General features: G+C 39.5%; 1 protein-coding gene across 10 annotated transcripts in view; it reads left to right on the forward strand.

The window, feature by feature from the left end:
• The window catches only part of ARHGAP22 (Rho GTPase activating protein 22), a 400,236-nt gene that overhangs the window by 377,995 nt on the left and 6,913 nt on the right, over positions 1-15,328 (forward strand). For all 10 annotated transcript variants that reach the window (XM_074296121.1, XM_074296123.1, XM_074296122.1 and 7 more), the window contains one exon: positions 9,112-10,069. In XM_074296121.1, the coding sequence (XP_074152222.1) occupies positions 9,112-10,069 (958 nt within the window). The remainder of the gene's footprint in view (positions 1-9,111; positions 10,070-15,328) is intronic.

Consider the following 15,328-nt stretch of genomic DNA (forward strand, 5'->3'; position numbering starts at 1 on the left):
TCTATGATCACACGATTATAGGAAGGATCGAATGAGATAATGTATGTAAAATGCTTACAAATCATACACATGCATACATATACATACATATACATGTATATAAATAATAATTTATTCAAGTTAAGTGAATGATGTCCTTTAGAAACAGCCTAGCTTTTAATGAATTGATGAACAATCAAACAATAATGAGCTCACCTTGAACTTTACTGAAATAAACAATAATTTAGATATTGAATTGAGTATCACTAAGCAGGATTTCATGGCCACATGCCTTGGGTTAGTAATAAAATCAGGTGGTGTTGGCCCCAGGGTATAAAAACAATCCAGATGGACTTACTTAATTTTAAACATAGTATTTTATTTTCCAAAAACATGTGAGGATAGTTTTTCATCATGCATTGTAAGACTTTGCAATCCAAATTTTTCTCCCTCCCTCACCGCCACCAAGAGAGCAAACGATTTTATATAGGTTAAATAAATAAGAAGTCCTTTAAAACTTATTTCCTTAAGTTTGAAACCTCAGTAGATCACTAGGGACTTTGTATTTACTGATGCAGATTACAGCAACTCAGCCAAGATTTCTCATCCTAAGTGATTTGTCCATGTTATTCTAGAAGGTTCTTCATGAAAGATCTACTTTGTTATAAAAACTTCTAGTCTTTCAAAATTTTGTGCATACCAACCTAACACCTGGGTTTTTAAAAAATAATAATAGTTTTTATTTACCAGATATGCATGGGTAATTTTACAGCATTGACAATTGCCAAACCTTTTGTTCTAATTTTTCCCCTCCCCCCCATGTCAGGTTGACCAATACATGTTAAATATGGTAAAGTACAAATTAAATACTGTATATATATATATATATGTATACACACATACACACACACACATATATATGTATACACACACACATATATATGTATATACACATGTCCAAACAGTTCTTTTGCTGTACAAAAAGAGTCGGACTTTGAAATAGTGTACAATTAGCCTGTGAAGGAAATCCAAAATTCAGGCGGACAAAAATAGAGGGATTGGAAATTCTATGTAGTGGTTCATCATCATCTCCCAGAGTTCTTTCGCTGGGTGTAGCCGGTTCAGTTCATTACTGCTCTGTTGGAACTGATTTGGTTCATCTCATTGTTGGAGAGGGCCACGTCCATCAGAATTGATCATCATACAGTATTGTTGTTGGAGTGTATAATGATCTCCTGGTCCTGCTCATTTCACTCAGCATCAGTTCATGTAAGTCTCTCCAAACCTTTCTGAAATCATCCTGTTGGTCATTTCTTACAGAACAATAATATTCCATAGCATTCATATACCACAGTTTATTCAGCCATTCTCCAACTGATGGGCATCCACTCAGTTTCCAGTTTCTGGCCACTACAAAGAGGCTGCCACAAACATTCTTGCACATACAGGTCCTTTCCCTTCTTTAAGATCTCTTTGGGATATAAGCCCAGTAGTAACACTGTTGGGTCAAAGGGTATGCACAGTTTGATAACTTTTTGAGCATAGTTCCAAATTGCTCTCCAGAATGGCTGGATAACACCTGGGTTTTGTAAAAGCATCACCACGTATTCTAAGGAAATGTGGTCATTGTTCCTTAATAGTTGTAGGAAGAGTCAGTCTCCACTATCATTTCCTCTACCATTTGCATAAAACACCTTTGTTCTGTAGCAGGTAGATTCCACACAAGCTTTTTAAAACTTCTACTTTTTTATGAGTTTGCTTATGAATTTTTCCATTGGAGCCATTTGAAATGGAAACATCCCACTTCAACTTGGAATTGAACAATGGCTGCCCACCTACCATTTTTATTTTGCTCAAGCTTTTCCTTGCTGAGGCCATATGTTGACAGTATGGTTGGAAGCCTTCTGCCTGCATATATACACTATGCAATATGTGAAATAAATGGACTCTTTAACCCCAAAGAAAAGCTTAATCTTGAAATGGATTTAGGATTTTTAGGGGATAGATATGGAATCTGTGATTTTATTAATATAAGGAAATCTTGGAGGAAGAAATTCCCTCTATCAATGTAAAATAGAACCTTCTCTGCATTGCAGTAAGAGACTTGTCTAAAATATTGAGGTTGAGTGATTTATATAAGGATCACCAACTTGAAGGTAGGTCTTCCTGGCTCCATGGTCAGCTCTTTATCTGCTCTACGGCAGTGCCTTTCTTTAGAATTGTTCGCTGCCATAAATTAGTGTTGTTCACATTTACTTAAACATTGAACAGTTTACATTTGACCTTGGTTCTACATGCAGCACTCACAAAGCTTAACCATCACATTTCCCAAGTCTCTTCCCCAGGATTTGCAACTGTTCTTCTAAGATAGCATGCTTTCAGTGTTTACCGAATGTCCAAGGCTACACCAAGAATAGAACTCTTAAAATTTTGGTGATAGGAATAGACTGGGCATTATTGTACTATGGATCATTTGTCAAGACAGAGAGCATGTGTGATATGTTGAGACAATTAAGGTAGTATAGTGGATAGATATCTGGACCAGAAGCTTCCCTTTCCCCACCTCTCTCATTTTTCTGTGTTGCCTTACCCCTGTTAAGATTATAAGCTTCTAAAGAGCAAAGACTGCCTTTCTGTTTGTATTTTTATTTACTTAGCACAATTTTTGGTACATATTGCTCAACAAATGCAGCAGACTTGACCTGGATCCAGGATGATCAAATTACTGTTTCAGACATTAGCTACATGACCCTGAGCAAGATACTTGACCTCTATACTAACGCCATTTACCATCTATAATTGCTGTTAAGATCATATATATGTATATTATATGTATGCATAGATATGTATACACAGAATATACACATATATGTATATATAAAATATTTGTCTCTATATATGTATATAAACAAAGTTTTTGCATATAAGCACTTTGTAAATTTTGAAGTGCTTCATGTCTTAGTTCTTTTTATTATTCTTAGATATATTTCCTAGTCTTCCAGAACCCAGCATAATACACATTGTATAGTTGCTCAGTAAGTATTTGATGATGAAGCCCAGTTTGGTTCTAAATTGTAAGATCCCCACATGTAAATGTTGTACCTGATAAGCTTACTTTGTGCGTCACCTAGAGTGGAGCTGAAGCATATAATCACCTAGTGCTATTTTGTCATGATGGTAATCATGATGATATAGTAATGTTGAGATTGATCATTATTTCTTTGACTATAAATGGGATTAACTTAGTCCGTTGGGTCATCCCTTTTTGACTGGCTGCATCGTCCTTGAGGCAGCTAGGTAGATCAGGAGAGTCCAAATCTGGCCTCAGACACTAGTTATGTGACTTTGGACAAGTCATCTGCTGGCCTGTAAAATGGGGATCATAACAGCAATAACCTCACAGAAGGGTGGTGAGGATTAAGTGAGATATTTGATAAGGATATACCATGATCCCTGACACATAGTAAACATCATCAAATGCTTATTCCTTTCCCTTTCCCTTCCTTTCTCAGAAAAAAAAGAAACTCAGCCATTGTTCAATTCCAAGTTGAAGTGGGGCATTTCTACTTCAAATAGCTCCAAAGGAAAAGTGTCTAAACAATTTGTTGACTCATAAAAAAGTGGGTGTTTTTAAAGCTTGTGGGGCCTCAGCCTGCTACAGAAGAAAGGGGCTTTATGAGTACAGTAGTTGAGTTGGCTGTTCAAACGGCCATTGATTTAGAAAGAATGACTGCATTTCTCTGAGATGCTTCATGATACTTTTAGAAAGTCTAAAACAGGGGTTCTCAAACTACGACCCGCAGGCCAGATGTGGCCCACTGAGGACGCGTATGTGGCCTGCTGGGTTATGGCAAATGGGCTGAAGGGTGGAGACAGAGTGTGAGTTTTTGTTTTTACTATAGTCCGGCCACCAACAGTCTGAGGGACAGTGAACTGGCCCCCTATTTAAAAAGTTTGAGGACCACTGGTCTAAAATTATTAGGTTTGTCATCCCGTATTTGTCCCCTATCTTCCTCCCTTCACATCCTACAGATTTTGTTTTCTATCCAAAGGTTTGAAACAATGATCAGAACCTAAACTTTTGCTCTGAGTCTCACATGTAAGTACTGCGGTTACCTGCTCTAAAGCTGGGTTTCCAGGGGTTTGTTTATAATTGTGTGTGTTACTAGACACAGGTAAATAGCTTTGTGAGACACACAACACATGAATGAGAATTCAAATGAGAATCTTCATCCATAACAAAATCTTGTTTTGGAAGATTAACCAGCTCTTTGACTGCCAGAATCATTGTATGAATAATTTGTCTTTCTTGTTCTTTTAAAAATAAGTTTTTTTTCATGTTTTTTGTATTTATGTCACACTTATTTCTCAAAAATCCTTCCCTTTCCTTATTCTCAACTAACACTAAATAAGAGTTAAAAAGCAGTTAGCCAAATTCAATAATCCCATATCAGTAATCAGACAGTGTATATGTGTTGTATGTGTATGTGCTGTTGTTGTTGGTCAAAATTAGAGCTGGAAGGATCCTTGGAGGCCATTATATCCAATGTTCCTTTAATTCCCCCACCCCTATTTCCAGAGATGGGGAAATTTAAATGCACAGAGACTAACATCACACTGGTAGTAAGTGACAGAGCTGGGATTTGAACTCCAGTCCTAGGGTTCCAAAGTCAGCCTTCTTTTTACTGCCTTAGTAGGTATGATTTTAATCTGTTCCTTGTGACTCTTACTGGTTTTTACATGTTTGTGCCTCATTTCGCTTACATTGCATTTTCCACTTTCACACTTGCCTCGAAAGCAGGTTTTCCAGAGTTCAGCAACATCTGCCTACTGGAAAAATTTCACCAGGAATATACTTGGCTTTTCTAGTTGGATTGCCCAGTATTTCCAATATGTTATTCAGTCAGTTTAGTCGTGTCCTACTCATTGTGATCCCATTTGGAGTTTTCCTGGCAAAGACACTGGAATGGTTGCCATTTCCTTCTCCAACTCATTTTGCCAATGAGGGAATTGAGGCAAACAGGGTTAAGTGACTTACCCAGAGTCACACAGTAAGTTTGTGAGCACAGATTTGAACTCACAAAGATGAGTTTTCCTGATTCCAGACCAAGCACTCTCTCCACTGAGCCACCAAGTTGCACCTTCTCCCCACCTACTAGTTAGGGGAGAATATGTCGTTGTTGTTCAGTTGTTGAATCATGTCTCACTCTTCATGTCCCCATTTGGAGTTTTCTTAGCAAAGAGACAGGAGTGGCTTGCCATTTCATTCTCCAGCTCATTTTACATATGATGAAACTGAGGCAAACAGAGATAAATGATTTGCTCAGGGTCTTGTAGCTAGTAGGGTAATGGAAACAAACTCTTATCTGGAAGTCAGGAGGCCTGCCTGGGTTCTGTTTCCAGCTCTGTCAAGAACTAGATTTGTGAACTGAAATAAGTTTCTTAACATTTTCGGAAATGAGGTTAGGTTATGTGATTCCTAAGAATTCTTCCAGCTCTAAATAGATGTTCCTGTGATCAAGCATCAAGGCTCCTCACACAAATTCTAGTTCTAGTTTTGCCATTGGACAAGTCTTCAAGAAGTCTGTTTCCATCATCTGTAGAATAAGATTGAACCAGTTAACCTCAAAGACCACAATGTTTGAATCCTGAACCCTTCTTTACCTCTAGTCCACCTTTATCATTTGGCTAAATTTTGAGCAGTTGAAACTTCAGCCAAACTAAGAAGGGCATTGGGCCTGGATGCAGAGGGGATTGATTGTGCATGAATAGACTTCATGATTGCAAGGCTTAGGGCGGGGAGAAGTTAGACTGTTGGTTTTGCTGTAGTTCCATGAATTTTTATTTGTAATTATATTATAAAAACATGTCTACCAGGCCCCAGTTCTGGGGCATGACTCATTCTAAAAATGTAAAAGGGTTTAAATCATTTCATTAAGTACAATGTGGGTGAGAAGAGAGGCGCAGGATCCATGGGTATCTGTCAGCCCCAGCTCAGACAATCCATAGAGAACCAGGTTTGGACCCATCAAAAAGTACAGTCAGCCAATAAACATTATTAAGTGCCTAGTGTATGCTAGGCACTATGCTAAGCTCTGTAGAGAAAAAGGCAAAATTCATTTCCTGGCCTTAAGGAGCTCACAGTCTCATGGAGGAGACATAAGTTAGCAAATATGTACAAACATGCTATATGTATAGAATTAATAGAAAATAATTAACGGAAGGAAGGCACTAGAACTAAGAAGGTAGTAGGAAAATCTTCCTTTAGAAGGCGGGATTTTGGCTAGGACTTGAAAGAAACCAGAAAACCTTTCTAGTCATAAGGGATGCCAGAGAAAAGGCCCAGCTTAGATATTTCTATCTTTGTCTTGTTTCTGGATCAGCAAGGAGGCCCATGACCCCTGACAGAGTACATAGATGAGAAAATATAAGGTATTTAAAAAAAAAGACTGAAAAGGTAACCCTAGGTTAGGAAGGGTTTTGATTTGATCTTTAAGGTGATAGGAAGCCACAGGAATTTACTGAGTAGTAGAGTGATGTGACTGGACCAGCACTTCAGTAAAATCACTTTGGTGACTGAATGGAGAATAGATTGGAGTAAAAAGAGATTGGTGGCAGGCCGAGCAGCTAGCAGAGTCCAGGGATAAGGTGACGAGGGGGTACCAAGGTTGTGGATGTATCAGAGGAGAAAAAGGAGTGTATTTGAGAGATGCTGCAAAGCTGAAATCGGTAGATCTTAGCAACGGATTGGGTGTTCGGGCAGCACAGTGATTGAAGAGAAGGAAGGTTGGGGAATTAGAAATATGGTGGGCTTTATACATTGAGCTCCCAAGAGGCGATCTACACAACAAACATGTAGATCAGGGGTTCTCAAACTATGGCCTGCAGGCCAGATGTGGCCCGCTGAGGACGTTTATGCGGCCCACCAGGTTATGGCAAATGGGCTGAGGGGCAGAGACAGAATGTGAGTTTTTGTTTTTACTCTAGTCCAAACCTCCAACAGTCTGAGGGACAGTGAACTGGCCCCCTATTTAAAAAGTGTGAGGACCCCTGATGTAGATTATACACATACCTGTATGATACACTTGTGATATGTGCTTATATATTTGTACATATGGAAGTGTGACATAGTATACATACATGTGTAGTGTATGTACACACATTTATATCATATATGTATTTATTTGTATATATATAAATGTAACATGGCATACATATGTGTGGTATATACATACATTTATGCAATATATTTGTGTGTACATATATGTATGTGTATGTATACTCACATATTTATACACATGCTCTCATAGTTTTTTGGTACTAAGCCTATGACTTCATTGCTATGCATATGGATTGAAGCACTTCCTCTAGCAAAACAGACCTATAAGTACAACTTAAAGAGTTCCTATAATCCCTAACTCTGATACGTACACATGGAGCCCAGACTTTTATTGGCACACCATTTAAGCTTTCTAGGTGCTCTGGGCATTTATAAGGTAGGATCCCTAACTAGGACGTTTTGCACCCAGGGCAAGAACCACAAACTGCTCATTGTGCAAACAGCATAAAATACACCTTCTTTTGAGAGATAGGAAGGGGGTGGTGGAGACCCCATGGAAAGAGTCAAAGACCAAGGATGTTGGGACCAAAAATAGGAAGATGGGCATAAAGCCAGAGCCACACCAAGGAAGGGCCAGAGCTCATCCCAGATCACTAGTTCTTTTTGCTAAGAAGTAACTGAGAGGTTAAGAAGCAGCCTTCTTAGGGAGAATGCTGATCTCAGGTTCAGGAAGGTCTACATTCATACAGCTCAGATTCATACTCATGGTGTGACTTGGGGAAAAGTTACCGTACCCCTCAGTTCCCCAGGACAACTCACTCCCAATACTGTAAGTTTCAGAGAAGGTTCCAGTAACCTACACAGTTAAGGAATAAATTTTATCCTTATCCACAACAAAAAAAGTACATGTATCATGCTGAGTTACAGCTGTGTAGAGAGCCTAATAAGCAGCATGCTGAAAGTGTCTATGTATACATGTATATGTATGTGGGTTTATACATATATGTATTATGTGTATAAATATCTGTGTGTGATGGAAAAACTGGAGAATAACTAGGAAATCTCATTTAGGATGTATTTTTTAAAAGGGAGACCTCAGAAATGAGCAAACATCTTCCAGCCTTTATGTATCACTTGATTAAATTTAAAGAAATTTGAATCTAAAATTGGATCCCCATTGAGCATCTGAAAGTAAGGTTAGATCTTTACATATTGCCCAGGGTTTGAGATGATTAACACCTTCTTCACCTTTAATTTCAAACCTTTGGGAATTTCTCCATTGCTGTAGTGATCATTATATTTACATATAAAAATATCCATCCATAACAACAGAAAAGCAACATACCATGGTGAGGCGGTATAGATGACTGTTGTCCAGGAATGGGGAGAGGGGAAAGAGCCAAATTTAACCTAAAGCAGTTACTATCCTAGTTGGCTACGGGGCTGTACAGATCAGTTACATGGCACTCAAACATACAGATTTAGAGAACTTGTGAGTATTCCCCATAGTAAGCTTGGCATAGGGAAAAGAAGGAGAATAAGCATTTATTAAGCATCTGTTATGTATTAGGCACTGTGCTAACTCCTTTTTATAGATGCTATCTTATTTGATCCTCCCAACAACGCTGGGAAATAGATGCTATTATTATCCACATTTTATGATTAAAGAAACTGAGACAGGGTCATGTGTCTAGTAGGTTCCAAGGCTGGATTTGAGCTTAGGTCTTTCTGAGCTCTCTATTGTTCCACTAGCTTCCTTAGAGATTTAGAGTTAGGAGGAAATGAGAGATGAACACAAATATAATATGTTTATGTAACATGAATGTATAAATACAATAAATATATACATAAACACATGTATGTATAGGTAACATGTATATATATGGCTATACACATAAATACAAATATACACATGTATATATAAAATATTTCAAGAGTGGAAATTCCCAAGTATATGTCCAGTTTTTCTAGTTGGCGTTCTGCCTGCCATTTCTATGGGGGTGGACCATCAAGTTCTCCTGCATCACAGCAGGAACCTCAAGCCCTCACGATCTCCCTCTGCTTCCTCCCAGGTACATCCCTTGTCCAGCATCTCATGACAATCCTGATTAGCAAGCACAGCCAGCTCTTCAGTGCTGCGCACAGCGATGCTTCCAGTGATGTCCCCAGTGATACCCCAGCCCCGAAGCCAGAAGTCAAGTCTGCCCCTCCACGTAGCGCAGCAGAATGGATCTTGGAGGAGCATGTGGAGGAAGGCTGGAAAGAGACCAACTCTCCCGGTCTCACTGATGGACCTTCTAAGAGGACCAGTTCCCTGGACAGCGCCACGGTGGGGACCCTTCCCAAGCCTACCCAAGAGCGGATCAGTCGGCGTACCCAGATTTGCCCTAACAAAGCCGCCACCAGTCCCAGTAAGAAGGTCCAAACTTTGCCCAACTGGAAGTACTCCTTCCGGCAATCGGGGGCCAAGTCGGGGAGCCCTAAGCTAGTCAGCTCTTCCTTGGACATCAATACCCTTCCCAGCAGTGGAAACTGGCTCATGAATGGGCTGTCCTCCCTTCGAGGTCACCGTCGGACCTCCTCCGGCGACAGGGCCAAAGACTCCAACTTACCGCAGAGACTCTCCACCTATGACAACGTCCCTTCAGGAAGTCCTTCCACGAGTGCCCACAGTGTGGCCAGCATGGCCTGGTCCACCTCCTCCTGCGAGATCTCTGTGGTAGACTCAGTCAACAACTGCCCAGTCTGCTACGCCAGCGGCTCCTCACCCTGCAACTCAGCCCGCTTCGAATGGCCATCCCAAAGCTCCCCGGCTTCCAGCAACGACATCAAACCGACAGAACTGGGGGACAGTACTGAGAGGCTGGCGGTCTGCGTCAGCACCCTGAACGGCAGCAGCAGCGAGGGGAACAATTTTAACACCATGTCCAGGGACTCTGTGCAGTGTTCTCATGCCCTGCAGAGCTTGGTCACAGAGCTCAAGGCAGAACTAAGCAAACAAAAAACTGAATATGAGACTAGTTTAAGAAGGTAAATGTTCCCCCGTGAGCCTTGGGATGCTTGTGATGCTGTCGCTTTGAGCCTGGCATCAGGGAGCCGTTTTGGTACAGATCATGACAGTGTTAAGATTAGTGAGCCTTGAATATTTCCAGCATAGGCAGTTGGGTTCTGATCATTGGACGATCAGGTCTTGCTGCTTTGGGGTCCTTGCGCACAACAGAAAGTTGTTGTAGAACATTTGCTTCAACTTAGGAAGGTTCCAGGTCCTCTCACTAGTACAACCCCTTCCCTCCTACCGTGCTTCATGTAGCTGGCCCCTAAAGGCAGATGTTCGTTCATTTTCCAGGGGGAAAGATTCTCAGGACAGAAAAACCAAGTAAAGTCACACTTCAAGAGTTTTTCCTGGTGTGTGTTATAAGGAAAAAAGTTAGGTTCACATATGATTTGTATAGGCAGCTATCCACCCCTAGCATTATGCTTTCATATGGTAGACCCAGCTCAGTGAATAAGTTGCTGAATGAATGCTAAATGAATAATAGCTTATGTTTATTAGAACACCTTTGATCTGAGAACTCAGAACTCTGAAATCATCATAAAAACATCTGTCTCATGTCCTTTGGTGCCTAAAGGAGATTTCTAGAAGTGTGGGGGTTGGGGACTGCTTTTCTGGATAGATTCTCATGTCTGGGCTAGCTTAAATATAGTTCTTCCCAGTAGAAAAGGAGGATCTCTCTGGCTCTTCCAAGCTCCTTCCAGCCTCATTATTCTGAGTCACTGTGGCAATAGAACATGGGAATCTGCCCAGATCTCAGCTTCCTGGGGATGCTAAGCAGGCTGGCACAGTGTGGAGATGGGCGATATTCTAGGGTCTCTTTGCAGGAGATGTGTGATGGAAGGTTTTCTTCATGGCTGGAGATGTATGTTAGGGTTCTTACAGAGTAAGAATAAGGTTCATAGCACTGTGCCCAGCATATAATAGGCACTTAATAAATGGCTGTTGATTTTTGGACTTTAGCTTCATAACCAAGTCACTTCACTTCGGTTTCCTCAGTTGTAAAGTGGAAGTAATAACTTCTGCCTGCCAGCCTTACAGAGTTGTCATGAAAAAACTGTTTTAGGATCCACAGGAGCTGTAAAAATCTAGCAATGGTGGTGGTGATGTCAGTATTTCATTGATAATGAGTAATTTCCAACACAAAAACTCCTGCTGTCAAGGCACATCAGCTCCTTTTCCACAACTTTTTTGGGGACCCTTAGCTAAATGACTTGCTCAGAGTCATTTTTTAATTTTTATTATCATAACAGAGATTTTTTTAAAAACAGATAATAGGAAGCTCTTTGGCTGCCATCTTGAATTCTGGGCAGTAATTTCATGAGTCAAAGAAACAATATGACATTATTAGGGCTGAAAACTAAGAGGGAAAATGATTAGTAGAGGAAAGTTTATGGAACCTTAAATTCTAGGAGACAAATCTTTTGAAGGAGGGGAATGGTTTTGATAGATGTTGATTTCCAAGAAAAATACGAATTATTCTAACCTTTTCCCCAATAGTTTCCTCTGAATTCTGAAAGGTCTCTCCTGAGATAGAAATAATGAATAATGGAGGGGGAAGTTTCTAGAGAGATCATGGAGGCAGGTAGAAGTAATAGGATTGGTAACTGATTGGCTCTGAAAGGTGTTTGATAATGCTATCAAAGTTGTGTTTATGGGAGACCAGATAAATGATCCTGTGTTGACAAATAGTAAATCAGGTGGGAGAATACTACTTGAGAATGTTTTTTTTTTTTAATTAAGTTTGATATAGGATCACAGATTTATAACTGGAAGAAATCTTATAGGCCCTTATGTCTAGTATTCTTATTTTATAGAGAAGGAAATAAGGCAGAGAGAGGTTAGTTGACTTGCTTAGGGATATACAATTAATAAGTGTCAGAAGATTCGACTAAGGTCTTAATGATTTCCTAAGTCCCTATTCTGTTTGAAGATGTTGTATGAGTTGTTAGTGATACATTCAGAACTCTTCTTGGCAGTTGGAAATAAAAGATATATCTCAAGAAAATCAGTAATAGAACAGATATTCATTGCCTGTGAACAGATGTTAGGTGATGTCAGAGGAGAGTGTGAAAGAAAAGGAAAGGATCTAGGACAGAATGTTGGGGAAGACTCAGTAGAAAAGACATTTTCACCATTTAGAGAGGTAGAAGAAACAGAAAAATGTGTAATCTCAGAAAACAATGTAGAAGAGAATATCCAGGAAAAGAGAAGAAGATGGGGTCAATATTGTCAAAGCCATCAATCATCTCTCTTCTTTCATTCTAGCTCTTTCTCTTTAATGGTTCCTTCCCATCTGCCTAGAAACATGCTCAGGGTTCCCATCCTAAAAAAACTCACTTTCCTTGACCTTGCTTGCCCTATTTAGTTAACCTTTCTCTTTTGTGGCTAAACAAACTTTAAAAAGTAATCTCTGTATCTAACCATTCTTTACAACCCTCTCTTCCCCCCCAACACTTTGTAATCTTACTCCTATCCTCACCATTTATTTTACTTAAAATGACTTCTTAATTGCCAAATCTAGTAGTCTTTTAAAAAAAGTTTTATTCTCATTGACCTTTGCACAATTTGTTATTACTGACCATCTCCTCCTGGATCCTTTCTTTTGACTTGTGTTTGCAAGAAATGGGATCAAAGGCCCCAAGCAAAGAGATCCTTGTTAAAGAATAGAGATAACTCTTCCTCTAATAAAAAAGGGAAGGAGACAATAAGCAATGATTCTGACAAATTTTGAGTGAAATGAGAGGCTAAGTCATCTGCAATAACTGCAGAGGTGGGAGGGTAGTTGGGGACTTGATGAGAGATGAACAGGTTTGGAACAACAGCTGTGGGAAATGAGGTAAGGAGTTATTAAGAATAAAGTAGAAGGGTTTCTAAGAAGCATTGAGAAGCCAGCTGAAGTTAAGCACTATACATTTATAGTGTTTGAAATCGGTTTGTTTTAAATAATTTCCCTGGTGGTTCTCAACAGCCCAGGAGCAGAAATCAAAAAACCAGGTGTTAAGGATTGCTCAAGATTGAAGATTAGTAGATCCAGCGATTAAAAAGGCTTAGAGGGATGGCCAATGAATTATTAAAGTGAACCAATAAAATCAAGGCTGGTTAAGAAGGTATGTTATTAACTAATAAAGTGAAGGCTGAAAGGTATGTCATTTCATAATGGTTCAGAATAACTGGGAGAATAAGAAGGTCAAGTATCAAGAAATCACAGTGAAAGCAAAGAGTGGTTTAGAGTGAGAGAAAAGATGGAAGATTGTGGTGGGAGAGTTTAATTTCAAAGTTCAGAATCTTGGAAGTAGTACAGTCTAAACTGTGACCATGTAATTGTGTGACTAAAATCAGAGAAGAAAAGAGTATTTGGGGGATTGAGGAGTTTTAGAAATTTAGAGGCTTATCAATATGAATATTGAATTCTTTGAAAGGATGATAGCAGGAAGAATAGAAATTAGAAGCTGATCCATGTGCTAAAGTTACTTGAGGAAATTGGATATTTGTACATGATGGCAACAAAAGACAAGGAAAGAGTAAGCTTCTTAAACTGTGGGGTCACATAACTGAATGTAAGGATTGGCAAATTATGATTTATTATCAGTAAATGTTTGATTTATATACTTACAAATACGGGGTTATATAAAAATTTCTTGGGCAAAAAGGATCATGTGTGGAAAAAATTTAAGAAGCCCTGATGTAGATAAATTGCCTGAATTTCGTTGCAAGAAGGATTGTTGAGTGATGGTGGAAGTGGAGAGGCTGGCAGAAACAAGCAGAGAGCAAAGAAATAAGCCAAATCTTGGCTCCATAAGTCAAGAATTGTGGAAGGAAAGCCACTAATAGAAAGGATTCCCAAAATCCAGGATCAAGTTGGAGCAAAAAAGTGAGACGAGTATGGGACGAAAAATCTGAATATAGGGAAGACTATAAATGTTCTGATTTATTATACCTTTCATAAATGTTCTGAAAGGTATAATAAAAATAGCCAGTAGAGATCCAAAGCATATTAGAATGAGCCTGGGAAAGAACAAGACTATTCTTAACCGAAATGAAAAGTCAAGAGTTAGCAAGCATTTATTTAGCGCCTACTGTGCCTTTCCTTAGGAAGCAAAGTACCATGTGAGGTTCAAAATGCTTAAATATTAACCAGAGGATCAAAGGTGGTTTTATGGATGAGGTGGCATCTTAATTAGGCTTTAAACGATAACGTGAGAATTCAACAGAAGAGGATAAAGAAGAATAAATTGTACTTAGGGAATAGCAACAAGGGAAACAAAGGGATGCAGGGCTTATTTGGGGCATTATTAGGAGCACGGATACATAGAGAACAGCAGAAAAGAAACAAAGAGATTCAGGGCTTTTTGGGGTATAAGGAGTACAGATACATAGGGAACAGCAGAAAGGGAAACAGAGATTCAGGGCTTATTTGGGGTATATATTAGGAGCATGGATACATAGAGAACAGCAGAAAGGAAAAGGGATACAGGCTTATTTGGGGCATATGTTAGGAGCATAGGTACATAGGGAATAGCAGAAATGGAAACAAAGGCATATTTGGGGCATATATTAGCACAGGGTATAGCTGTTAGGTAGGCTGAAGTGGCACATTAATAGACATTGTCAAATTAATTACTTGACAAGTGTCAAAGGCAGTAAAAGTGCTTTCATTTGAGAAGTTCCCCAGCAGTGACCATTGTCCCTGGCAGAGAGGACCACATGGGCAAAGAACTAGAGGAAAAGAAATGTGGGATCGAGAGCCAGCCAAATCCAGATCCAGTTCTGTGATCTCAGACAAATGATTTAACCTCCCTCAACCCCAATCACTTCATGTGTCAAACTAAGGTGTTTTTAGTGATCATCAAAAACAGATAAGCCGTGGTATCCACGGGGTCATTTAGGACCCAATTTGTAGGAAACAGTGAATAAGAAAGATTCTGCTCCAAGCAAAATGAGCTGAATCTTTGTGACTCAAGGTAACTAAAGTGGAGTAGTGACGGCTCGATACAGTATATGTTTTCTGAGTGGGGGATACAAAACTATATAAAATAATAGGTAGTGTCATTTGTGACTGCTACAATATAGCATAACATATATCATATAAACATGATCTGATCCCTCTAGTCCCCATTAGGAAATGCCCCATTAGTTTGCCAGTGGCCAGAGTAGCTGTTTATTCCAGGAAGGGATTTCTGCTTCCAAAGACCAGGTAGAAGGAAGAACTAGCAAGGAGTGGTGAAAAGAAGGGT

The sequence above is a fragment of the Sminthopsis crassicaudata genome, chromosome 2 (genome assembly GCF_048593235.1).
Source record: "Sminthopsis crassicaudata isolate SCR6 chromosome 2, ASM4859323v1, whole genome shotgun sequence".
Lineage (NCBI taxonomy): Eukaryota > Metazoa > Chordata > Mammalia > Dasyuromorphia > Dasyuridae > Sminthopsis > Sminthopsis crassicaudata.